Raw genomic sequence first — 27150 nt, 5'->3', positions numbered from 1 at the left:
CCCCTAGACAACAAAGGAAGTCTCCTCACTTGACAACATTCTTGTGATTCTCCCAGAAACCCTGGGAGGGAGGGAGGGAGGGAGGGAGGGAGGGAGGGAGGGAAGGAGGGAGGGCTGAGGATCCTGGTTCTATAGGTAGGAAGCTGAGGTCCAGAAAGATGAAGTGACTTGCCCAAGATCACTCGGCAAGTCAGGTCTCCTGACTCCCAGTCTTGTTCACTTTCCACATCGAGACAGAGGGCAGAGACCTAGAGAGACTGAGACACGAGGCAGAAAGACACATGGCGGACAGGGGACATGGAGAGGACGAGAAAGAGACGCAGACAGTGACAGAGAACATGACAACAACTCCAGCCCCATCTGGCAATAGGCACAAGCACACAGCTACAGCAGCCAACAGTCACCGAGAGTCTTCACACGGCCATCTCAACTGTGCCTTCAAAACACCCCTCACGAAAGGCACTGCTGTCCCATTGTACAGTCAGGAAATTAGGCTTGGGGAGGTTAGTAGCATGTTAGAGAGAACATTAGAGGAAAGACAGCTGGAGACAGAGAGCACAAAGAGGAGGCAGATGAGGAGGGGTAGAAAGCAGACATGACCTGGAAACAGAGCCACAGCCTCCCTGTCCCCGTCCAGGCTCCAGCCTTTCTTTACCTTGCGTGTCAGGAGCCAGTGGAGCCACCAGCCTGGCCAAGGGCTTTCCCAGTAGGTCCGAAGGTCCCAGACCATTGCAACTCAGCCGCTTCTGGGAGATCACAGCTTCTCTGAAAATAAGACATGGGCTCATCTCTCAAGCCCTGGATCAAAGAGGGGTTGGGCCCGCTCCCATCAGCCTGGTAATACAAACGGGCCAAATCCTGCAAACATGCCAGAGTCTAGATTAGAAATTCTCAACCTGTGGGTTAAGACTCCTTTCAGAGCTCAAATGACCCTTTCACAGGGGTCCCCTAAGATCATCAGACAACACAGACATTTACATTATGCTTCATAACAGCAGCAAAATTACAGTTATGAAGTAGCGATGAAAATAATTTTATGGTTGGGGGTCACCACAACATGAGGAACTCTGTTAAAGGGCTACAACATTAGCAAGGTTGAGAACACTGTTCTAGATGATTTGCCTAGAGACAGACATGAGGAAGGTCAAAATGAGAGCAGGACCCTTCCCCTCGCCTGCCCGGCCCATGCCCCGAGTAAACAGGCAGGGAGCCACAGCCTAGCCTTCTGTGCCACTTGCTGGTGGACGTGGGGAAGGCATATGTGCACAGCCTAGGGTGGATCCTCTTGAAATAGAGAGCAGAGGTACACCAGGCTCACTCACAGTGAGCGGTGTCAGGACAAACCCTAGCCTTTCTACTCGGCCTTAGGAGCGCAATCTACCTTCTCTGAGCATCCCAGGAGGAGCTGAGACTGAGGAAATGACACATTTCACATCTGTTCAACAAGTCTTAGCGCTAATCATGAGAGGGAGACATGGCAGGAGACAGCCTGGTTACAGTCACTGGGCATCCCCTGCACCAGCACAGCTATATGCACCGCACAACCTGCATGGATGATGTGTGAGTTACTTCTCTTGATGCTGTAAGGAAACCCCTGACAAAGGCAACTCAAGGAAGGAAGGAAGGAAGGGATTCTTTTGGTTTGAGGGTCCAGTCCATTGTGAGAGGGAAGGGAAGACAGTGAGAGCAGCTCTGGGTGTGGCCATGGAAGTGTGAGGCAGTTGGTCACAGCGCATCCATAGTCAGGAAGCAGAGGGGTAAAACAGGTGGTCGTCTTGGCCTCTCCTTTGCTCCTTCCTTAAACTGACATAGACCCTAGACCAGGGGGTCACATGGTCCATGCTCCAGGTGGGTCTTCCCTCTAGTTAAACATCTCACAGACACATCAGAGCTGTGTCTCCTGGGTGAGGCCAAATCTCCCAGGCGATACTGACAATGAAGATTAACCATCCCAAGCTACCCAACACATCATTCTTCCTTGGTCCTCAAAGGCCACCTCGCAATGGAAAATGTATGTACGTTATACGCAAGAGTCCTCAAAACTCCTAACATTATTCAAAAGCTCAAACTCTGAACTCTCAGCCGAGGATCAAGGCAACCTCTGAACTGCACACCAATGTAAAATCAAATAGCAACGCACATACTTCCACTATACAGTGACACCGGATAAGCCTTCCCATTCTAAAAGGAAGGACTAAGGACACATAGCAAGAAAAGGTCAGATCAAAATGAGACTGGGTACTCAGCAAAGCAAGCAACACATCTCAAAGCTCCAGCGTCTGTGGCTCTTGGTGGTACTATCTGGGTGCCCTCCCCTCCAGCCCGGCCACCTGTAGCAGCGTCTGTGGCTCTTGGTGGTACTATCTGGGTGCCCACGTCTCCAGCCTGGCCACCTGTAGCAGCCTCTGTGACTCTTGGTGGTACTATCTGGGTGCCCACGCCTCCAGCCCGGCCACCTGTAGCAGCCTCTGTGACTCTTGGTNTGACTCTTGGTGGTACTATCTGGGTGCCCACGCCTCCAGCCCGGCCACCTGTAGCAGCCTCTGTGACTCTTGGTGGTACTATCTGGGTGCCCACGTCTCCAGCCCGGCCACCTGTAGCAGCGTCTGTGGCTCTTGGTGGTACTATCTGGGTGCCCACACTTCCAGCCCGGCCACCTGTAGCAGCGTCTGTGGCTCTTGGTGGTACTATCTGGGTGCCCACGCCTCCAGCCCGGCCACCTGTAGCAAGCATATCTTCTTTCTTGCACTGGCTCAACTTCATGCCTGGTGCTTTTCTTGGTAGATAATCCTCACATCTTCAACATCCTGAGGTCTCCTTAAAATGTGGGCTTCACTTTGGAATCTCACGCAGAGGCCTCCCAGCACCTCCTTGCAGGGAATCTGACCCTGAAAAGCATTTCCTGAACCCGGAGGCTTTCTGAAACCTTGGCTCAAGCCTACATGGCCCCTATGACTCTTACATTTCACATGTGCCAAAGAGATTCAATAGGGATGCCACTTTGAAATTCTGATATTGCCTGATGACACAGACAGGCCCGTTGCTACCACAGCTGTGGTAACTAACCTCTGTGCACTGTGGTGACGCCACTAGAAAAAGATGTTTCCCTAGTCAGTTGTTTTGAGCTGAGAACCCCCAGTAGCAGTCTCAGTTCAAACACTTTTCCTTCAGATGAACCTGCATGTTTAATAGCTAGAGCTTTCAATAGATATGGCTTAGCCCTCAGACCACATTTCCTATTGGCTCAGTGTAAAGCCCAATGTTTCTGTTTAGTGGTGCAGATCTCTTAAATGTGTAGACACCTGTCGATATCCACTATGTCTACAACTTCAACTACATTCACATTCCTTCTCTTGATAAATTGCACATTTCTGCTTTGAATTTTCATTATAAATCTCTATAAATGCAATGAGCAATAACTATGACACAACCTGGATGTTTTCAGACTATTTGCAGTATATAAAACAAATACCTTCTTGTCCCATTCCCAATAGATTCCTCACTCCTTTGAAATCTTGTGAGACAGAATTGTACTGATAACATTTATACTGGAATTCTGGTCTTCCTCAGGTACACAAGAATGGCCCGTTAAGCTCCTTTTATGGCACTCTAGAGCTTTTCTAACCTCCAGCCCCTAAAATATCCCAATCCTCCCCACAGGGCACTTAGTTCTAAAGACCTACAAACCTCATAGTCAGGTTTATTACAGCAATGACCCTACTTCTGGTACCAATTTCTATATTAACCTTTTTCCTTTCTGCGACAAAATATACATACAAAGCAACTTAAAGAAGGAAGGGCTTATCTGGGCACACAGTGTGGTGGTGTAGCTGTCATGGCTGGGGCAGGTGAGAGAAAGCAGCTCTGTTTGTTACAGGAGGAATGTGAGGTAACCGATCACATTGCATCTGCAGTTAGGGGGCAGAGAAAGTCGGATGCTGGGCCCCAGAACACACATTCAGAATAGACTTTCTCTCCCTGCTAAAGCTCTCTGGAAACACCTGCACAGAGACATCGACCAGCGTCTCCTAGGTGATGCCAACTCCAAACAACTTGGCAATGAAGACTAACATCCCATATTGACTCAGAATCCTTAACATCACTAGGTATTAAAAATTATTGCCACCTTCATTTTGAAGCAGAAGCTAAAAGTACAGACAGGTTCAGTGACCTATCTGTGGTCACACAGCTAATAAGAGGTAGAGTGAAGCTTCGAACTTGGGCAGCTGGTACCAGATTTAGGTTTAATCACTGTGCTCGGACAAAGCCAGAGGCCTGTGGTGTGTGGGTCTCAAGCAGGGCACGGGCTCATGTGGAAGCTAGAAACGGAGGCTAGAGAGGTTGGTTATGTGAAGAAGAGTTCCCTCTGCCCTCCACAAACACCATCTCCCCCGGCCTCTGGCTCTTCCTGCCTAATTAAGCACCTGATTTTTCACCAAATGTCACTCCCCGCTGATTAATCGCCCTGGGTTCCTCATCTCTCACGCAACTTCCATGTATTGTGTTTATAAGAACTGCCTGGCCTGGATAGAAGACAAGCCGGGACTCTGAAGCATGCAATCAGGGTCACAGGAGGAATACAGCACAGATTAGATGAGGAAGAGGGAGGGGGGTGGCCTGCAAGTCACCAAGTCAGGAGGTCACAGCTGCTGGAGAAAAAAAAAAAAAAAAGGACCAAAGAGGTTGAGCATCTCTTTCAAGGTCACACAGCACTGTGAACCACACAGAAGGCATTCCCTGCCCTTCTGACCAATTCAGAATCTACAGAACCAGGACTGTCGCCCTTCACATCTAGAGCCTGGGCTGTTCAAACTGCTTGAAATCAGGATGGCAGATTTCCTCTTGATCAAATTGATGAAGGCTGGGAGGTTTTGGGTCTCAAACCCCACCGTGCTAGTTGACCTTGACATGCCGGAAGCTATAGTGGGATGATGGTCCCTACGCTGGTGGTCAGTAAACTCTGAAATCCATACTATCCCACTTCCTACCCCCAGACCCAGCTTCACCTGCCCCCAGGATCCCATGCACATGGCTTCATAAGTCTCATAAGTCTCATAAGTTAACAGCTCCAGACTCCAGAAACTCCAAGGTCACCTGGAGGTACCAGGGACACCCTGGATGTCCCTGAAGTGCGGTAAAGATATTTCAGCCTGGATGTATCTCCTTTAGCTCCTTCCCTGTCAAAGCTCCTGTGACTCATCTGCAGACTGTCCTAGCTGCGTCTCTCTCCTTAGCTCCCTTCAGTAATTGATGGGTTGTTTCCTATGTGAAACTCACAGCTGCACCCTGCTCTCTACTCTCAAGCCACTGCCCAGCCTTGGTGATTCTCTACCCCAGCCACTGGCCTCCCACCTGGGTTTCTAACTGCCCTCCCTAACAGAACAAGAATCTACTTCCTAGACAAGAGGCCTCGGCGCTATACACTGCTGTCTCCTATATGGCCCTTCTGGTTCAGCTTCGGCAGGGAGAGCTGACATGAGGGGTGAGACTCATGCCTGACTCTGGGATCCTAGCATCATGTAGAGACAGACACACAGATCCACAGTAGAGTTAGGTACCAGAGCCAAGACAAAAAGATGAAAAGCATGCCCAATCCATCATCATTGGGGTGGAAGTGGGGTCAGAAAAGGAGATGCCTGGGTCCTGAAGGACACACAGAGGTCAGACAGACAGACGGACTAGATGAACAGGCATAGGGAACTGAGCTCAGAGGGGAGAGTAACAAGTGCCTGCTGGAAAGTACAGCCACAAGAAGGCAGGCATGGCTGGACAGTGCAAGGTAAAGCCATCGAGAGCCCAGGGCCATGGGGATATTTGATTCTGAGACAGAGGAATCCCTGACAGGAATTTGAGCAGGAAAAGACATGGTTGAATTCTGTTTCAGATCCCTTGAGCTGTGGGTAGAATACTCACTAGAGAAAGAGTATCTGACACTGGAAATCTAGTCCCAGTGGCCTTGGGACCAGAGGAGAGACAGGCTGAGAGAGTACAGTGCAGCCTTGACTTGAACCAGGTCCTCAGCGAGCACCAGGGCCTCCCCATATCCCCAGCTCTAAGGAAGTTTTGGCACCTTGCTCTGAGTTCTGTCCTCCCTGGTCCCGGCACAGAACACAGTCTCAGACAAGGGCATGCTACACACACTCCCATGGCGCCTACTTTCTTGGTCACATCCTTCCCAGAATGTGCACTGCCTGAATGATCCACAAATGCCCACAGACTATAAATAAGGCAGCTGAGATGGCGGCTCCCCACTACTTTGGGAGAGGCTTGACTATGGCTAGACCCCAGAGCGCTTCCCACCTCCTCCCTGCTGATGCTGAGGACAGGGGGCAAGGGGCTCAATCTCCTCCCCAGCCCTGCTGCCCAGACTGTATGCCCAGTCTTGGTGCCAAGGTGGTCATGGCCTGCCCCATTGAAGGAAAAGACAGATGGGCCTAGAGCGCAGAGAGGAACGGGCGTGGAGTTTATGACAGTTCCGTTCCTTTAACAACTATTTGTTTAATGGAGAGAGACTAGAGGGGGAAGCTGTGTGTGGCCAAGGTCAATAGCCTAGAAAGGGCCACGTGTCCAGGCCCTCTACACCTGCCAGAGCTCCTGCATCCTTCTCTGGTCTCCTCCTTTACTGAGACCTGCCCATACCTGTTCCCTCACTGAACGCCATCCTTTTCCAGGCCCACTGAGCCCCAGCCCTAACCAAAGCCCTTCCCCCAGCCTCATACTGAGTTCACTCTTAGCCCTTCCCTACAAATCCCAACGTCTCCGACCCATTCAACTCCCTGATCCCTTCTCCTTCCTGACCGGTCCTCCCCACTGGGCCCCGCCCCTTGCTGCGGTCTCACTGAGGCTTTGTCACCCTGGCCCACCCCACGGAGCCCCACCCCCTCACTCAGCCTCTGTGGCGGTATATATTGACTGTCAGCTTGTCGGGGTCTGGAATCACCTTGGAGACAAATCTTTGGGTATGCATGTGAGGCATGTTCTGGATTAGGTTAATTAATATAGGAAGACTTATTTGAAATGTGGGTAGCACATTCCGTGGGCTGGGATCTCATGCTGAATAAAAAGAAGAAAGCTAGCTGGGTGCAAGTATTCGCTCTTCTCTGCTTACAGACAGTGGATACAGTATGACCAGCTGCCACCTGTTCCTGCTGCCATGCCTTCTCTGCTGTGATTGACTATCCCCTTGACCATCTCACCAAAATTCAATCTCCTCACTGAACCCCAATCTCTCACTAAATTCCACTCACTGAACTCCATCTCCTAACTAAACCCCATTGCCTCACTGAACCTCCCAAATTGAATCCCATCATCTCACAGAACTCTCTTACTGAGCCCTATCATCTCACTGAACCCCCTAGCTGAACCCCATCATCTTTCTGAACCCACTTACTAAATCCCATCATCTCACTGAACCCCCTAACTGAACCCCATCATCTTCCCCTTAACTGAACCCCATCATCTTACTGAGTCCCTTACTAAGTCCCATCATCTTACTGAACCCCCCCTAACTGAACCCTATCATCTCACTGAACCCCCTTACTGAACCCCATCATCTTACTGAACCCCTTTACTGAGCCCCATCACCTCACGGATCCTCCATCTCTTCACAATCCCTCCATCCCTCCCCGAGCCTTGCACTAATTTCTATGACCTTTCATCTCTCTCTTGAAGACAAATAATGATCTAGGCCAGCACCTGGCCCTCCTCTGCCAGAATGAGACTCCAGAAATGGGAACGGACGGTCTCTGTGTTCTCCAAGACAAACCAGATGGCCAGTCGGATTCTGCCATGAGAAAAGACCAGGTTTGCCTTGAGGAAGTGCCCTGCCATGGTAGCCAAGGCTATGCCCAAGTGACAACTGGAAGGCCTAAAGCTCCCACACTTGGCAGCGGGGAATCCGAGGTTTGGGGATGCCTGGTTGGGGTCTCAGACAGGCTAGGAGATTGGGATGGGGAGCCTCAAGGGGTTTTTTCCTTTCTGGGCCAGAATTCCTGTCAAAGCCAGTAAAATCCAGGGCTGGACCAACTTCATCATTGTACAGAGGGGAAAACAGAGTCCCGGGAGAAAGCAATAGGATTGTCATCACTGTGACAACGCCCGGAAGCCCAAGCGTCCTGCATGCCAGTCCCAAACTCTTCTGTAGACAGAATCCCCCTGGGGATGCCATGGCCACCAGCCCCCTTTTGTGAAACTTGGCTCTTTCTCCTTGGCAGGGAATCCCTTGTGCATGTCTCATGAAATGGGTGCTGCTGACCCACAGAAGACCAGCAGGAAGGATTAATCTGGGGAGCAATGAGAACAAGCAAGCCTAGGGAGACACAAAGATGAACTACACTTTTGCTCCTTAACCAGGCATGGCTGTGAGCACCCTCGGAGTGGGCAGAGTTGGAAAGGCTCCACCCTGCCTCTCCCTAACACCACCTTCGATCGTGTTCTGTCCGCCACCTCAGCCTTATCTGCCTTTACGATCCAGCCTCCAGCCACACCTGCTGCTCTCTGCCAGCCAGCAGTCGCCAGCCACCAGCAGCCACCAAAAAGCTCAGCTTCCTGCCGGATCACCCCTCCCCCACCGCTGCCCAGGTAGCTGCACACAGGCAGGTGCCTCCACGATGTCTTGATGGTCACACTTGAGAGAAGCCCGTCCCCAATCCCACCCATTTCACAGAAAAAGAGTCTGAGGTCAAAAGGAAATTTATTCCCTCAAGGTCAACCAAGGTTAGTTAGTCTTCATTTGGGCTGAGGAGTAGGCTAGAATCCAGACCTATCTGCCTACCACATGCCTGGTCTCACACTTCATTCTGCAGGGAAAACTCGAGAAGAGGGCCCATAACACCCTTGGGCCCATCAGCCCTAGTGATGGACCTGTATGGGCAGGCAGAACAGATCAGAGGGTGCCAGCCTGAGACCCTGGCCTGACTGCTCTCTAAATTCTGTGCTCCGAGATGCCAATCCCGTACCCTCTTGCTCTTTCTGCCTTCTGGAATCCCTGTTTTTTTTCTGACCCAGGAGGCGCTAGCCTCCCATCTCCATGTAGTTCTGGGCTAATTGCATTTGAACGTTTACTTTTAATTGTCTTTTCCAAAGGCTTTACTGGATATGGCGAGGATACTGAACCGGCCGCTAACGCAGAGTGTCAGAGCCCTTCCAAGCTGTGCCCTGCAGATACCACCAACTCCCCAAGGGAGCAGGGCCTGCCTGGAGCACCAGAGAGAGCAAGCTCCACGGGAGGCTCCAACCTGTCCCCTGAGCCTGCCATTGTGAGCCTGCTGTTCTGTACATTCTTCCCAAGCCCCAGGATGCTCCCCTGACTGCTAGGAGACTTCCTGGAGGAGGCAAGCTAACAGCAAATGAAGAACTCTGGGTGGGAGGGACTGGCTCCGAGAAGAGAAGCAACCCACATTACAGCTTTTCTGGTTTGGTTTGGTTTGGTTGGTTTTTGAGACATGGTTTCTCTGTGTAGTCTTAGCTGTTCTAGAGCCAGGCATCAAACTCATAGAAATTTGCCTGCTTCTGCCTCCCGGGTGCTGGGATTAAAGGGCACGTGCCACCACCGCCCGGCCCAGCGTTTTTTATCTTTAAGATTCAGAAGATCTGGCCGGGCGGTGGTGGCGCACGCCTTTAATCCCAGCACTCGGGAGGCAGAGGCAGGCAGATTTCTGAGTTCAAGACCAGCCTGGTCTACAAAGTGAGTTCCAGGACAGCCAGGGCTATATAGAGAAATCTTGTTGCGAAAAAACAAAAATAAAAAATAAAAAAGATTGAAGATCTGGCCTAGTGGTGGTATAGCTACTCAAGAGGCTGAGGCAGGAGAAGAAAAAGTATAAGGCTAACTTGGGCCACAGAGTGAATTCCAGGCTAGCCTGGACAACGTAGTGAGACCCCATCACAAAATAAACGTATAAGCATGGGTATTGGATGATGTAGCTCAATAGAGCCCAGCATGCATGAGGCCCTGGGTTTGATTGCCAGTACTGCTAAAAAGCAGGAGGTGGTGACGCCTTCAAATGATGATGGAAGCCACCATGTCCAAAGCAAAAGCCCCTAGATAGGACCCAGGCTACAGGGGACTGTGGCTCTGCTCACTGCAGTCCTCTAAGGAGAAGTCTTGAGCAAACTCTGAAAGGGAAGGTAACAGCCCTCCCCCACCTTCCAGACCTGTGGCAGAACAAGAGGAAAGAAGGGCTCTGTGCTGCTGGTGGGACCACCATCCTAGAACCCAGGGTATCCAGGACCATGAGGCTGGCATCTCCAGACAGACTTCTCCCAGGACCTCTATGACTAAGAGTTGCCAGGACAGCAGCTCTGGCACAACCCAAAGAGCTGCAGGCTGGACCGAAACAGCTCAGCTTTCTGAAATCGGCTTCACAGCACTGCACCCACAATTCCCTCTGCTCCTCACCCAGTGCTCCCATTGTCTTTAGATAACAAGGATGGGTCACCCAGACAGAGGCTGCCACCTCCCCAGCCCCACTGAGAACTGTCTTGGGCCCAGCTTGGCTTCACAGCTGCCTTGTGATCTTGAACATATCTCTCAACGGATCCTTTCTGGGAAAATGAGGCGGCTGAACTCACTGGGACCATCAGGTGCTGAGCTCTGGGTTCTGATAGTCACAGCAGACCACACACAATCATTGAATCCTCCCAACATCCCCATAAACACTACTGTCATCACCATAAAAGCAAAAGATCATCATCAAAAAGCAAAGCAAAATGGAATCACATGACAGAGGATGCTTGATTTTCCTAAGGTTACAACTGGTACACAGGGAGGAAGTAGGATTTGAACTTAGGTAGTAGAGATCCAGAAACTTCTAATCTTATGTACAGGAAGTTGTCACTGTGTGTTCCTGAAGCCCAGGTACACTGGGATCCTAAGCCCAAGCCTCACGGATAATGCTCATGGCCTCCTGGGGTTGGAACTCAGAGATGCTGAAGCCCCCTTCTACCCACCCCCTCCACTCCACTCTGAGAAGCTACAACAACCCAGAAGAACTCTATGGGAGCTGGACGTGGTGGATCCCATCTATACTTCCAGCGCTTGGGAGGCTGAAGCAGGAGGATCACTATAAGTTCAAACTTAGCCTGGGCTACACAGTGAGACTTTGTATTAAAAGAAAAAAAAAATCTATGTAAAACTCTATGAAGAGATAACCCATCCCGCTCTATACATCCCCAACATAGGAGGAGATATTACTTCCCAGGGGACCCACCTGGGCAGGAGTCTGAAGTTGGGGGTGGACCAGATGATCTTGGAAGGTGCCTCAACCCTGAGACCTTTTGGCAGTGCCAGAGGGCAAAAGGCAGGCAGAGAAAGACTTACCGAATTTTTCCTTCCTGTGGCAGCTCATGAGGGGGGTCCTCACACACCAGCCTAGACTCCCCATCTAGCAGGTAGGTGTAGACAGTTTCCTAGAACCAAAGGTACCTGTGAGACCCTGTAGAGAGGCTGTCCAGCCCTAGTCTGTCCACAGCAAGGCCATGGGGGCCTGAGATCCAGAGCCTGATGGCTTGGGAAGGGGTTCTGGGCAGGCAGAGATCCACGAATCTGTTACTCTCCTTACCAGTCACCTCAATCCAAGGTGTGAGCCAATCGCACCCAAACCTTGAACTCCAGCTCAGGCATTTGGCAAACCATACTTGGTGTGGCATGCAGGCGACACTGGCTTAGGAGGCTTCCTCCTTCCAATACCCTGGTGATCCAAGCCAAGAAACTATAGCCAGAGCACTCTGCTTGTATTCTGTGCAGCTCTGGAGGGCTGCCCAGAAGAAGCAGTCTTAGCTATGACTGGCAGCACTTGGGGTGTGGGTGAGGCTCAGAACTGACCAGCGGAGCTAGGCCAAGTGGCACAGAGAGCAAGGAGCATTTCCAAACTGATGGTGGGGTGAGGGGGCACAGGTGGGTGAGTAGGGCTGAGGCTGGAGGGTCTAAGAAACAGCTGAGAGCAGACGCAGGGTAAGTTCACATTTTACATCAACCATTGCCCTGGCTGGAAGCTCGTCAGGGGTTTTTGCTTCAGCAATCTTCCCTCCCTAGATCAGTCTCGATGGCAAGCCTTGTCCTGGCTTCAGGGAGAGCTGCCGAAGGCTCTTTCTCAGGAAGTGTGGGATCCTCAGCAGACCAAGAAGCCACAACCCTATCAGCTGCCTTAGTGGCCTCTGGATACTCCACAGGGGATTCCCTTGCCATGACCTCCTGTGACACTGAACTGGGTTCAGTTGTCCTGATATGAGATAGGGACTACAGGACCAAGGAAGGTAGAGAAGCCGCCTCTGGGAAGGCCCAGAGCCCCTTTGGCCCCCGTGAAAGGATTCTAAGCTTGAATTGGGTTTTGTTTGAGGGGTTTTTTTGTTTTTGTTTTTGAGACAAGCTTTCTCATGTTGCTCAGGTTGGCCTCAGACTCACTGTGTGGCTAAAGCTGGCTGAGGATTTGTGACAGTCCTGCTTTGGGATCATAATCAAGAGCCACTATGCCCAGCCTCTGGGCCAAAATCCAGGAACAAAGCCACTTTGAAAGATCTGCCCCTCTTCATTAACTGATCAGGGGCTCCGGGGGTTTGGGTTTTGCTTTTTTGGGTTGTTTTGGTTTGGGTTGGGTTTTTTTTTGGCTCAGACAGGTTCAGAACCTAGCAGGGCACTCAGTGTCCAAGAGTCTATCCTCCCCACACAGAAAGGTGGGCAGTCTTAGGGTGGCGGGGGCAGGAGCCACCCTTCACTTCCGCATGTCCGCGCCTTCCACCCTCACACTCAGCCATCCTGGTTAAATTTAGCCGAGTTTACTGGGTAGGAGGGTTGCTTTTCGTTTCGTACACATCAGCACCATCTGCACTGGGGCTGCCTGCCACAATGGGTGCTGATGAGGAAGCCAGGTGCTGTAGCCCTCCTCCTCCTCCAAGCCCCACCTCCCAGGGCCCAGTCCTCCCTACAGTCAAGAGGAGGCTCCCCCAGGCCTGGGCTCCCCAGCCCATCACTGGTCTCTTGAGCAGCTTCTCACTGCCTCTTAGACCTCAGCTGTCATCTTAGCCCTGGGCTTCAGGCTGTAGTTAGCTGGGCACCAAGCCAGTGATTCACCCCGTCCCTTCAACACACACACACACACACACACACACACACACACACACACACACACACACACACACGTGTGTGCGCGCGCGCCTCAAGACTTGTAGTTGCAGGGCAGGTCCACAGTCTCTGACCTGCCAGCTTCCCCCACCCTCCCCATCCAGATGTTCCTCCACCCCAGGGCAGATGTTGTCTCAGTCACAACTCTCTCCCAAAGGATTTATTTTTGGGTGCCAACACACCACCCACTTCCTACCAATTTCACGCTCAATAAAGCTCAGTCATTAGCCCTCCTCCTGGGCGCTGAACTTCTAGGAGGTTTGGGGAAGACAGGGCTGGGGACAGGGAATAGGGTTGCATACATGCCAAGCCCCATTTGTCGCTGTCATGCTGTGTGTCCTTGGTGAAATACCCTCCCTCTCTGGGTCTCTGGAGGGTCATCCATCACTCAGAGCCAGGGACAATAGGCTCTAGTGGGGTGGGAAGACTGCATCCTGAGTTGGTCATGTTTCCTGAAGACAAAGCTGCCTCCGCTGGTGTGTGGAGCAGAGAGAGGATGTTCAAGGAGACTTAGTTTAGACATTTCCTCCTCCAGGAAGTCTTCCATGCTTCTTAGGTTGATACAAAACCTGTTTTTCAAAGTTCCCTGTATCCCTCCGTCTGGCACAGCTGTGGCTCTGCTGCTGTGACTCCTACGAGCTGGTTCATCAGCCTCCCGCTTAAAGAATGAGCAACGGCGGTGACTGGAGCCAGGAGTGCTGAGGGCAAGGGAGGCATATAACACCTCAAGCAAGGCACTCAGGGTCCAGGTGGCCTTGCTTGCCCATTAACCTACCATCCCGTTCATAGTGTTGTGATGGGACAGAGAGAGGCTTAAAGACTGCCAACTCTCCAGCCCTCTACTTGTTTTTTTTTTTTTTTTTTTAAGATTTATTTATTTTATGTAGGAGTGCTCTGTCTGCATGTACACCTGCATGCCAGACAGAAGAGGGCATTGGATCACATAGATGGCTGTAAGCCACCATGTGGTTGCTGGGAATTGGACTCATAACTTGAGGGAGAACAGTCAGTGCTCTTAACTGCTGAGCCATCTTTCCAGCCTCCAGCCTCCTCCTTTAATCCAATACTAGATTCACACTGTAGAGTGAGTCCTCTAGGGCCTCCAAGATCTGACATCCAGGAGTTCTTTATGTCTATCCTCATTCTCTCCTGCTATACATAGGTCTGTCACGGCGAGCTCAGAGCTGGACAAAGGCTGAGAGCAGGGGGGAGAAGGAAGGGAAGACAACTTACCACTTTGGGGAGCACAGCAGAGAGGGCATCCTTGGCAGCCTGTCGCAGGCCAGCAATGTCGATGACAGCGCCCAGGCTCAGCAAAGCATCCTGGAAGAAAAGATAGAGCATAAGGGGCAGAGTCCTGGGCCCGGGGACTGTGGGGTGAGACTTAGACACTTGAGCTTAGAGCCAGCAGACTCCAGCAGTATTAAGGCCAAAGACTGCCCAAGTCCCCTCGCCTTGCATATGGGAGACTGAGACTTGGAAATGGGCCAGAGGCATAGTGAAGCCCTCACCGTGAGTTATAAAGTCCGTCAAGAGTCAACACAGATTTCCCGTCCTTAGGAAAGCAACAGCTCTGGCATCTCTATGTTGGGGGAACTGTGGCCATATGCCAACTTCAGCTGAGTTAGGGTGGAAAGCAGCAAGCATGGGGGTTGGGGTGAGCTGAACACAAAAGGTAGGCACCACAGACTCAGGCCACGGCAGGCAGGGAAGGCAAAGTCAGCCTTGACTGCCTCCTAGCCTTCCCCTCCCGGGAGTAGAGCTTGTCCTTGGAGAGCCGGAACTGAGACTACAAAGGTCTCTTCTTCTTGCTCTATTAACTTGGCCAGAGCCACAGGGGATCAAAGAGAAAGGTAATGGAACAGGGGAGCAAGGCCAAGGCAGAATGGTGACTCACCACCCCCTCAACTGTGCCCTCTCCCCAACCCTTGGAAGTCCTTCCTGATGTCTTCCCTGTGGGTCTGTGTGTTGAGCCAAGGCTGCCGGAGGACCCCATAGAATGCATAGAATGCTGGTAAAGACTAAGATGCTGCAATACCAGAGTTATATTCATAGGCAGTTGTTAGCCCAAATAGGGGGTGTGCAAATTCCTCACTTTTGTAATATGGTTGAGCCATCCTCAATTCCTTGTGTCCCAAATACGAACAAGATGAGATTTATCCAAATGATATGCTCCTTTCAAGGTAAGAGTTAGAAAGCCAAATCCAGCATGTAGCTAAGCCTGGGTAGCTCCGGGGGCTCAGTCTAAAGCGTCTCTGTCAGCAACTTCACATCCTCAGACACCCCAGAATGGAGAATTAAACTCTGTGGTCACTGAATGGCCAGGGGACCCAAAGGACTTTACAGGAAGCTGGCACCATCCAATGGGATATTAGGGGCCTCTTCCCTGCACAGCCTCACTGCAAAGGCTGAGGCCACTAGGTGAAGGGGTAGGGGTTACTGGCTGCCCTTCCCCCAGGGTGGTCAAGAATGAGCCAAATGCTACCTGACAGAAAGCCTGCCAAGGATAGTACTGAGCTGGGGTCTGCGTGGAGCCCGAGGTTTGTCCAGGTGTCAGCTCCAAATGCCACTGCCAAGTCTCCTTGGCTACGGCCACACACGCATGCATGCGTGCGCGCGCGCACACACACACATACATGCACACACGTGCTGTTTTCCCAGTGGGAGGGGCACTAGCAGTCATTCCCTTCCCTGCCCTGCCCAGACCTTGCTTTGGTCTCTCCCACCTGTCAGGGTGTACCATATCTTGATCATGGTTGACCATGTCTTGTCATGGTTCCACTGTGGATCCTGGAAGCAGTTGATTCCAGATAACACAATCCCTAAGTTTGCCTGCTTACAACCCTCAGGCATCCGTGCCGCCTTTTCATAGAGACCCATATCCTTGAAGACACCCAGCATGATGTCAGACCCTTCTCAGTTCTCATGGCAACAACTACTTCCTCATGTAGCAGACCAGAGACCCCCCCACATCAGCACTGTCCCAGGCTTCTATGTGCTTCCAAGCCTAAGGCTAAAGACCACAGAGGGAAGATCCCATACTCAAAATCTCAAAAAAAATTTTTTTTCTTGACCCACATTCTCTAGAATGGAGCTTCAAGGACAAGGTCCCAGGTCTTGGTATCCATGGAGCATGGAGTCCTATTCCTGCCTGGAGGCAGGTGGGTTGCCAAGAGGGACCCAGAGAGGGTCTGACTTTGATAACATCTGCCATGGGTGTGCTAGGGAAACAGGAGTGGCAGCCACTGCAATGCAGCAAGCCTTCCACGCAAGAGAAATTTCTGAAGCCACAGGCTGCAGTAGCTGTCTCCCCATTTGAGGGATGAAGAAACTGAGGCTCAAAGAAAAACAATGGCCCATCTGTGGTGGGCCACAGATTACCCAAACCTCCAGATCTCCCACCTTATCTGAGCATAGCACCCAACTCCCATCTCCCACCCCAGGGGCTAAGAGAAGTCAGTGTGTCCTTTGTTCTGATTGGCCAGCTCCCCAGCCTGCCCTTTGCTTTGATTGGTGGATGCCTTGAGCTGTCCTTTACTCCATTTGGTTGCTACTTGTCTGGCCTTTGTTCTGATTGAACAGTTTGCTGTGGCTTTTTAGGCCAAGGGCAAGAAAATGGTGATGGGGTGGGGGTGGGGAATGAGGTAAGATAACTTTGGGAGAGTTGGGGCACCAGCAAGGAGGGGTTCTCCATCCTTGGTCGAGTAAGTAGGATGCAGACTAGTGGAGTTGAGGCTCCAGGCTTGGCAGCCATCTCTCCATCTGCTTTGGAGTCTGACCTGCCCAAGAATGAGGTGTTAGCTGTGGGAACAACTGAGGGAAACAGGCCACTTCAGATAGGGCACACAGAGGGGCCTGGACAGCTCGCTGAAATGCCACTTGCACAAATGAACACCCCCCACCCCACCCCACCCCAAGGGTCTGAGAGTAACTTAACCTCCACTACACCAGCTGGGGGAGGGAAGTTATATTCGAATCCTGCCTGGGCACAGGACAGAGCTGCAGCCTTGGGGGAGGGAGCAGCTGTGAAGAGGAAATGGGGCAATTCCTGAAATGGAGACACAGCAGGGAGCCAGCCTCAAACAGGGCTAGCACCCCAGGACTCTCAAAAGACGAGGGAGGGAGGGAAAACAGCCCTTTCTACCCACTTGTTTGTCTGTCCCCCCTCACTCCCTCCCAACCATGTGCCACATATACAGGCTGTCAAGTGTACACCTGAGCTCATACCTCCATGTAGATGGCACACACAGAGAAATGCAGCCATACATCCAATGAGTACAGTCAGGACTAGTACTTAAGAGTCTGCACACACACACACACACACACACACACACACAGGGGTGGGGGAACATAGCATGTGCGCACATACACAGGAGTCCTGGCTCACAGTGGGTGGAGGCAGTCACATTTCCTGTCCTTGCAGCTTTTGTGAACAAATACCAGAGTAAATATCAGCATAACAACCAGGCAATTTCCCAGACCCCAGGGGAGAACCTGTGGTGTATAGACAAGAGCAATGATTTCCAGCCCTGTCCCAGATTGACGACAGAAGCTCCGGGTGGCCTTGAACACACCCCTTTCCTCTTCTGAACCTTGTTTTCCTCCTGAATGTAAAAGGGTCATTCTACTCTACGATACCTCCAGTTCTGTGGTTTTATGGTCTAATTCGATGAGGGTGAGTGGGTAAGTGGATGGAGGGATGCATGGGATGGGTGGATGGGTAGATTAGAGAGTGATTAGGAAAATAGGTGGATGGGTAGATGAGAGAGTGATTAGGAAAATAGGTGGGTGGGTAGATGGGTGTGTGAGTGGATGGATGGATGGATGAGTCGATGTATGAATGGATGGATGGGTAGATAGGCAAGTGGGTAGAAAATGAGTAGATAGATGACTGAAAAAACGGGAAGATGGTGGGTATGTGAACAGATGAACAGATGAGAAAAATCAATGGATAGATGGATGATTAGAGGTGTTAGATGGGAGACAGGTGGGTAGATAGGTAGGGAAAAGGGAAATGGGTGGGTGGGTGGACAAATGGGTAAAGAGATAGGAAAATGAATGGGAGGTAGGTGGGTGGGTGGGTGGGTGGGTAGGAGGATACGTGGCGGGTCAGTGGTAGTCTGTGGACAGTAGGTGGAAGAATGGACAGAGTTCTTTTGCTCTCTGCAGCTCCCTTACCTGCAGCTCTCTACCTGCTGCTGTGGGCTGAGACTGCCATCAGCACCGCAGACAGCGCCATTCCTGTGAGCTGGTCTTTTCTCCCTAGGTACCATGAAAGGGGACAATGCTGTTGGAACCAGGGTTTCTCTGAAACCTTGGAGGTTGCCAGTTTTCTGAGACCTGGGCCTGAATCAGCATTTGTGTGTTCGACTGGGGAGAGTGGAGGGCCCAGACTGAATCGCTTCTAACTCCTTCCTAAGATCATATGAAACCAGAAACTTTGGTCTTCTCTCCCTTGGGGCCATCCTTAGGGACAGATGGCCTGAGTCAGGGGTCACCGACAGAAGATGCTGTCATATTCCACGTCTATAACCCTCCATGTCTTTCCTACCTCACAAACCTGCCATCTGCTCTCCCTGCTGCTGGCACCTGGGCTCCCTACAAGAAAGTAATAACATGGAACTCCAGAGTAAAACCCAAACTGTACCCTGGAACCACCTCTGCCGACTCATCTCGCTCTGCGTCTCCTCCTGGCCTGAGGTTAGGGGCTGACCTCACAGACTGGAATCTGATATCTTCCTCCAAAGGGAGATTCCCTGGGAGCTCCTCTGCCCGCCTGCTTCTTTCCATCCCTCTGGGTCAGGCTCTTCTGGTCCAAGTGCTCCTCTGCCTTTCCCATCACACCCTAGTCGATGTCCATCTGTCACACACTGCTCTCCCGTCTTGCCATGTCGTTTCCACCTCCACATCCTGGCTCTCTCCCCGGGAAGGCTTCTCTGCCCACCCTCCTTCTCTTTCCTGCATATTCCCCGCCCCCACCAGCCCTGTCTCTCCTGCCCACTCCTCCCCCAGATCTCCAAGAAACCATCCTGAGAACATGGGGGGAGAACACCAACAAATGGAGTGCAGCCATGAATAGAGACGCCAGAAAGTGGTCACGGTAGGGAAAACCAGGTGCCTGGAGCAGATGCCACCTGCCCCCCCCCCCCGTCTCCATCCTCTTTTTCTGGAGAGCAATGCACACATTTCCTAATCTTTCCTGGAGAATGGGGAGTGCATCTATCTCCATGCCCAGCACATTCCTCCATTAGCCAGAGTTAGGGTACTTAGTATAACTATTTAAGAGGACTCCTTGAAACTCAGAATAGGAAAGTCCCCAGCCCAAGCCCAACCCCAAGCCCAGTTTCCCTCTCTGGCTCTTCACAGCTGCCCAGACACAAGGCAGAAAACAGAGGAAGCAGGAGAAGGTGGCTCCTTTCCCTCCCCACCACCCACGCCTGCCACCTGCCCAAAGAGCTGCCTCTAGCAGACCTGTCACCTGAAAATATTACAAGAGCTGCTTGTGTGTGCTAACATTTGCATCCACAACCTCCCAATAGCAAGGCTGAGCTGGGCCAGAAGCAAAAGGAAAGGAAAGAGACTAGGTGATGTTGGGCAGCCCAGATGCCAAGTGAGTCACCTCCTAAGTCAATGCCCTGAGTGACTCTGGCTATGGAGCAGGGAAGGTACCTTTCTCGGGTACTGATTGTGGTTGCAGATGTCCCTCAGTGGTTTCCAAAGTATGGCATGCCACAGAGTCACTTGGAGGACTGTTGAAATACCAAGTGTTCTCCCCACCCCCAGAATTTCTGCATCGGCTGGTCTGGGAAGAGGTTGATGAATTCGAATTACCAACTCCCCAACTTCTAGATGCTGCTGCTGGCCTGAGGGGCGCCTTTCACTCACCCCACTTTAGAGGGACAGGGGTGTAGAGACCAGGATGTAGGGGAGGTAGATCCTTTCTCCGGTGAGGGTAGCCATGGAGACAGCTGGATGCTACCCGCCACATGAAGAGACTCCACAAGAAAGAGGAGGCATAAGGGTGAGAAAGGAGACAAGGAGCTGTGGCCATCGTTGAGTTGGTGACAAAGGGGCACGTGGAAGGAGCCACCTGCAGCTCAAGAGCCAAGCACTACAGGAAGGGCCCTTCTTGTCCTCCTCTTCTCCCCCCCCCACTCCCTTTCTTTTGCCCACCCTCTTCTCCCTTCACCCACCACCCTTCGAAGACTCTGGCTTCAGTTGTTACTCCAACAGGGCCGCGTCTCCAGCCTCCGAGCCACACTGGAGACACGTGCACTGTAGAATACACCTGCGCCTGTCTTGGCGCCTCCCAGGGGGGAACCTCCACTCCCTGAGGGGGCTCTTGGGTCAACTGTTGGCTTCTCTCATCTCTTACCATAGCCAGTACCCCCTGGACCTCCCACTCCTCCCCAACCAGGCTGAACTGGTCCTCCCACTGTACTGAACCCTTTAGAGCCATCCAGGGCCAAGTGTGGTGATAGAGAGTGTGAAGTAGAAGCAGCCAGGCGGGAAGGCAGGGGTTGTTAGTCCTCTGAGACTGACAGTCTACTCTCCAGTCTAGAAGGGAAGGATTTGGGAAATGGAAAGAGGAGGGAGACAAGAACCCAGTATCAGGAGGAGGTGATGGCCCTGGCCTGGAAGATTTAAGACCATGCTGAATTGGGTCAGGCTTTGACTTCTCCTCACCCTCCCCACCTTCAGTTGCCTCCTCCACACAGTAGGACCGCTCTGTCCCCATAGCCCTCAGGTTTCTCATCAGCAAAGCCCAGCTCCCATGCATGTCACCATGGTCTCCTCACAATTCCCCAGTCATCTCGGTTTCCTGTGGTCTCTAACCTTCCTGCCTCTGTGACCATGAGAGTTGAATTGAGTGCAGTGGGACAGTCACTGGGGACTGTGGTAAGGATCAGTGACTCAGAGTTGTGTCTGGGGAGATGTTTAGGCATCAAGAAAGCTTGAGTACACTGTTCCCCGGGGTGAACAAGAAAGAAGAGACTCAGTGGGAATCAATGCCCCGAGAAAGGGTCTCGGTGAACTGGCTAGCCTCCTGCTCCGGGTTCTATGAGCCTGAATGTCTACGGCCCCACCTCTCATGTGGCCTTGGAGGTAGGACCAGAGCTTGACCCAGCAAGCCCAGAAGCCTCTGAAAGTCAGACATAACGGTCCACTCAGGAGAAAGGAATGTCGAGTGACTAGCTGGACCAGTGTCAGGAAGGGAAGTATGTCAAAGGAAATGATAACCAAAGAAATGGTCAGACAAGAGTGGGTGGGTGAGAGAGCCAGTGACGGTCTGTTCGCCCAGACCCTCACAACTTGCCGGTGCTCCTTGCTGGTGCTGTGTGTCATCGCCTTGCCACTCTGCCCTCTCTGGCTCCCCCATCAGGCCAGGAGCTTTGGGGGGAAGAGGACACCATCCTGATTGTCCCATAGCTCTTCTGCTCTTAGCATCATCTAGTCTCCAACAAGAGCCTAGGAAAGATGGAGGCTTGTGACTTCCTGAGCAGAGAGGTGGAGTTCCTGGAGGCCCCAGGCGGGGAGACAATGGCGGTCTCAGTATCCCAAGTCTGGCATGATGAGAGACTTAAACAAACTGCCCATGGAATGAGAGGATGGTTTCCCCTGAGAACTTTTAACAGCATTTTCAAGGTACCTTGGCAAGCCAGGAGACCTTCTGCTCTTCAGGATCATTTCCCAGTGGGAAAAGCCTAGGGTCCCAGGAAGAGCAGGTGAACAGCACCTCCTATTCAAGGAAGTCGTCTACATGAGGACACCTGTCTCCATCCCAGTCCTCCTGGGAATTCCTATGGGACCAGAGTCTTTAGACTGCAGGTGTCATGACATTGGGTGCCCAGTTTGGTATGGGGTGTATGGAAGGCCAGAGGAGACAAAAATTAGCCAGGTTCTTCTCTAGAGTCATGGAGCAAGGCCCTCTTTCCTGTGGCTTGGGACTTATCAAGTCCTGCTTTGGCCAAGGGATAGTCTTGTCACCTCTCCAATGTTGGAATGTAACTGGGTGTCTCTCTCTAGGCCTGGGGGGAGTCTCTTGTCTCCCACTCTTCCATTGTCTCCTTCCCTCCTGTGCCCACAATAGATAATAAATGCTAAATGGCACTGACTTGACATGGGGTGATGTATGGCTTACAGAAGGGCAGGAAGGAAGGGCTGACCAGGGGTGCCAGGCAGAGAACTGGGTGTCCCAAGGTACCTGCCTGATGGTTGGTCCTGACTGTCTCCAGCCCTCCTAGTACCTCCCCAGGGACCTCTGTGTCTGCTAGTCTTGGTGCGTCTCTTTGGTGTATGTTGATTCCACAGCTTCACGCTGCTTCCTCTTCTGACTGTATTTGGCTCCATCCTCACAACTTGGCTCGTCCCAACTGTTCCCCAAATCCCAGGAGAATGGGAATATGAGACATACAGGGACAGAGACCAATTCAAAAACAAGGAAACACAAAAGAATCAGAAGGGGACAGGAGGCAGGACTGGCGAGGCCAGGACCAGCTGGGGAAGACCCCCAACATACAAGGAAACCCTTTAAGGGAACCTAGGGAGGAGAGATTCCCCCTCTACGCTGACTCCTGTCCTTCTTTTTGCTCTCCCTGCCCCTGCTGGAATGTGTGAGCACATTTATTGTTCCTAAAAATAGCCCTTCTTTACTGGGGGGGGGGGGGGGGGGGCTGGTGTGAGGAATCTTCTGGAGAGGGTTCATCTCAGGCATGCCCCTGCCTTTGTGTTTCTCTCTGGGCTCTCTCACCCTGTGCAGCACTTTGCTAAAACCTAAGTGTGACCCACGAGTTCACACTGCCCTGTGGAGTGGCCCTGATGTCTGTTCCTTTGGGGTCTGGGTTCCTAGGCTGGGAGAAGCTGTTGGCAACATTCCCATGGCAGCTCCAGAGCGGCATCCAGACCAGAGGACGCTGACGTTCGAGTTCCCTCTCTGCCCAGACTCTTGAAACTCAGGCCCTTGCTCAATGGGTGACTTTCACCCCTGACCCTCTTTATCCCTCTCAGATTGGTCCCCCATTTCCTATACCCCAGCATCCTCTCTTCTCTTGTGACCTTTCAGGCCCAGCCCTGGCCTGGTTCAGGAGCCCATCTGGTTCCCTGGCTCTCATCTCTCTCTTCTCTCCCTGCTCCTTACATATAGCAGGGCAGGGGTGAGGACTCAGGGGCCCAGCACATCCTCCAGGGAACCATGGAGTCACTGCGGAGACCTTGTAGGCTCTGGGGCCCCATGTCTTGCATCTGTGCTCTCATTGTCTCCTCCAGGTCTCCGCCCCCCCCTCCATCCTATTTTCATTTGTACTAGGTCCCGAGTGTCATTGTCTCTCTCAATCTCCAAGGGACTCACCTCCTCCCTACCTCCATTTTTTCAGTTGAGAGAACAATCCCCAGAGAGAGGTGCAGCAGAAACTGGCCAGGACCTTTGTCACTGTGCATTGATGTACAGGATCCCAGCTGGTGGGGCTCCAGGGACAAAAGCAGGCTCTTCATGCACTCATCCAGCCCCACCCAGCAGCAGGCTGGCATCCAAAGCTATTTATTTGCCTTTGGAGGGCCCAGAAGCTAGAGAACAAACATCCGGATTCTGCAGAAATTCTCCCACTCTCCTTCCTCATATCCTCAGGGCCTGGGAGCTGAGGCCAGACATACATGTGCACACACACACACACACACACACACACACACACACACACACACGCTCACACAGTTCCATACACACCAGGGCTGGGGGATTGTGAGCCAGGGGTCTCTGAAAGACAATGCCCTCCTCCCAGAGCCTCAGACCCTCTGGGTAATGAAAACAAGTTTTATTTTGCAAAGGAGACTCTTAACGGCATTTGAGACTATTTTCTTGATGTGAAACTCTGGATACATTCATCAGAACTGGCTTTTTTTCCCTCACTCTTTGGGGAGCTGGTAGCTCTTACTTTACTGGTGACCTAAACACATGCCATCCATAATAGTGTGTCCCTAAGGACCATCACATGACCATAGCGGAATATGTCCCTTGGGTCATGAGAGAAACATCTGTGGTGTGAAAGTATGTGGTCTGTGCTTCCGTGGAAGACGAGAAGAGCAAAGTGCATGTATCCATGTATCCGCTGTATCCATGCGGCCATGTGTCCAGGCAGATATGAATACAATATTTAAGGTTGACCGAGTCTGCTATGTTCATGAGTGTGTGGCTGTCTGGGAGATCATGAATGGCCTGGTGGCTGGTCTTGTGTCTAAATGAACAAGTAAGCCTGTAGCTGAGTGCTGGCATCTCCAGAGTCAGAGTCTCTTCCACATGCACTGCTTCCCCCCACCCCCTCCGTTGCCTTCCTGAGAGCAGGACCCACCTCTGCTCCAGCACATGCCACACACGTGCTCAACAAATCTTAAAAAACAACAACAAAACAACGACACACAACCAACGAACCAAACAAACAACCTCCCTGGCTTCAGTGGTCTGACCAGCCAACAATACCTTCCCCAGAGCTAGAATCAACCAAGGTTTGTCTCAATGGACTGTAGGTGCCTGGATCATCTTTGGGCAAGTCGAGAAAGGCAAGTCTGCATGAGGAGAGAGGGCCCTAGGTCCAGTCTCTCAGCTCCTCTGGAGGCCAAGAGATAATATGTATGGCTAAGATGCACTGACCTTGGAGAAAACAAGCAAATTACAGGTCCCTTTCTCCCTGTTCCACCTCCAGGACAGCCTGGGGACTAGCCTTCTGACTTGAATTAGAATGTCACATTTCAGATGAGGCTTGCAGGACAACCCTCCCCCCATTTCCTAACTTCTAGGACTCTCTCCTTTTGACCCACCATTGAACTCTCTATCTCCACAGCCCAGGAAGAACGTCCTACAGGGACCATGAGGGGCACAAACTGCAGCTGAGATACTGGGCGCTCTGAGACAGCTCAACCCAACTCTCATGTATTAGGAAACAGGCCCAGAGTCAGGTAGAAACTCAACCAGGGACACCAGTGTGTGTGTGTGAGGGTCGGGAATGGACTCCTGTATCATAGCCTCTAGCTAGGTTTTGGGTGACCCAAGCTTTGGACTCTGTTGATTCCTAAAAGAACCTGAGGGAGTAGTCAGGGACCTGGGACAAGCAGTGGACACCTATGTCCTTAGCTGTTTGCATGAGCCTCCTACCCTTCCCAGCTTTCCCCAGCAGGTCCAGATCCCCTACTGGTGTGATTAACCAAATTATGTTTTTTTTTTTTTCCTTCCATGAGCAAATTGCATCGGTCTTAATTGAATGAGGCCTCAGGAACCTGTGCTGGAGGCTCATGGGCTGGTGAGTACAGCGGGAGTCTGGAAGAAAGGAATGCAGGAACAAATAGAAGCCACAACACTGAGCCAGGGACAGGAAAAAGTGAACGGGGAAAGACAAAAGAGCTGAGGGCATGGGAGCACATCTCTCACAGGTCCTCCAGTGGGAGCACACCTCTCACAGGTGCTCCCATGGGTGCTCCCATCAGCTCCCATGAAGGTCCAGGGTTGAGGGAAAAGCACCCCAAGAGGCAGAACCTTTACCTGGTATGGGAGATTACTTCCTATAATCCCCTCAACAGCCTTATGTGGTACTTGGGGGAAACTGAGGCTCAACAAATAAAATGATGAGCATCAGTCAGAACCTACAGCACTGCCTTTGGTCGGCGTGGTCAGCTTCTGAAGCCTTCTGCCAGGGTGAGGTAGCCTTCCCTGTGATTCCTTCCCGGGTATCCGGAGCAGGCAGGACTCCTCACACCTGCTGGCAGACACTATTTCTATCCCAGCTGAGAATGTCTCTTGTCCATACTACGACGTCATCCATCACCCCCACCCCACTCCGAAGTCAGCAAGTATGACTGCGACTGACCCCAGACATAGTCACTCACAAAGCATCTTCAGCCCCTCTCACTCCCACACAGAGTTATGCCCTGTGCCACACACATCACCCCAAGAGATCACACATGGACACAATCACTGTGACCTTCTCACAGCAGGACCCACACAGTTGTTGACACAGGGTCGCTGCAGTGTCCACAGAGTCCCACCTTGATTGTCACACTGTGATTCATTCCTGTCACCTCCACTGGGGTTGTCTCACATTCTCTGTGTCACACATCACATCGGGCCAGTGTCGCACCCTGTCACGGCTCTAGGATAGGCTTCCATGCTGGCTCTGTGTCACACTGTTTCCTTTCATTGCCACCTCAGGGCCTCTCAGCACCCCCCCCCAAATAAATAAAGGAATAAATGTGATTTGAAAGTAGTAGGGGGAACACTGGGTAGAAGGGTTGAGGAGGGCAAGACAGAAATAAGTTAAATGAAATAAAATAAAAATGTTTCAGCAAAATGACCCACAGAATGAGAAGAAAATACTTGCAAATTTTGTATCTAATAAAGGTTTGCCACAGAAAGCAAACGATCCAACCTAAAGCATGAACAAAGGACTTGGTTAGACGTTTCCCTAGGGAAGACACGCACAAGATACACAGAGGCTGGCTGTGTGGAAGGATAAGCAGCATCTCTAATTGTTCAGAAAAGAAAATCAAAACCACAGCGAGAGGCCACGTCACACCCATTCTGAAGGCTGTCACCTGAGAAATCCAAAAAAAGCGAGGGCTGGCTAAGGTGTGGTGAGACAGACACCCTTATACACCGTGGGGAGGACCAGAAACTGATGCAGATGCAGGGAGACGTGATGCGGCCATTCCTAAAACCAATAACAACTAAAACACAGACAAGCGTGCGAGTGCACACCTGTAACTCCAGGACCCAGTGGACCAAGGCAAGAAGGTCACACATTCAAGTCCATGGGGACAAATGGCAACACAAATAGGCCTGCAAACAGGCTGGTGCTTGCCACCAACCCTGAGTTGATTCCCGGCATCCACATGGCAGGAGGGAACTGACTCCTGCAAGCTGTCTTCTGACCTGCATGTGTGTGCCATGGTGTATACACACACACACACACACACGCACAGGTACACATGCACACACACTAAATAAAAGGTAATTCTTTTTTTTTTTTTAAGAAACTAAAAAAAGAAAA

The 27150-nt window shown here is 51.7% G+C and overlaps 1 protein-coding gene across 1 annotated transcript in view; it reads right to left on the bottom strand.

Moving 5' to 3' along the window:
* The window catches only part of Pde2a (phosphodiesterase 2A), a 90880-nt gene that overhangs the window by 16954 nt on the left and 46776 nt on the right, over positions 1–27150 (bottom strand). Inside the window, exons 3-5 of the mRNA XM_029535682.1 lie at positions 14354–14443; positions 11321–11409; positions 656–765 (exon numbers count right to left, since the gene is read on the bottom strand). Coding sequence (XP_029391542.1) covers positions 656–765; positions 11321–11409; positions 14354–14443 — 289 coding nt within the window. The remainder of the gene's footprint in view (positions 1–655; positions 766–11320; positions 11410–14353; positions 14444–27150) is intronic.

Source organism: Mus pahari, chromosome 1, assembly GCF_900095145.1.
Source record: "Mus pahari chromosome 1, PAHARI_EIJ_v1.1, whole genome shotgun sequence".
Lineage (NCBI taxonomy): Eukaryota > Metazoa > Chordata > Mammalia > Rodentia > Muridae > Mus > Mus pahari.
The sequence above is the reverse complement of the archived record's forward strand: the minus strand, read 5'-3'. Positions and strand labels throughout refer to the sequence as shown.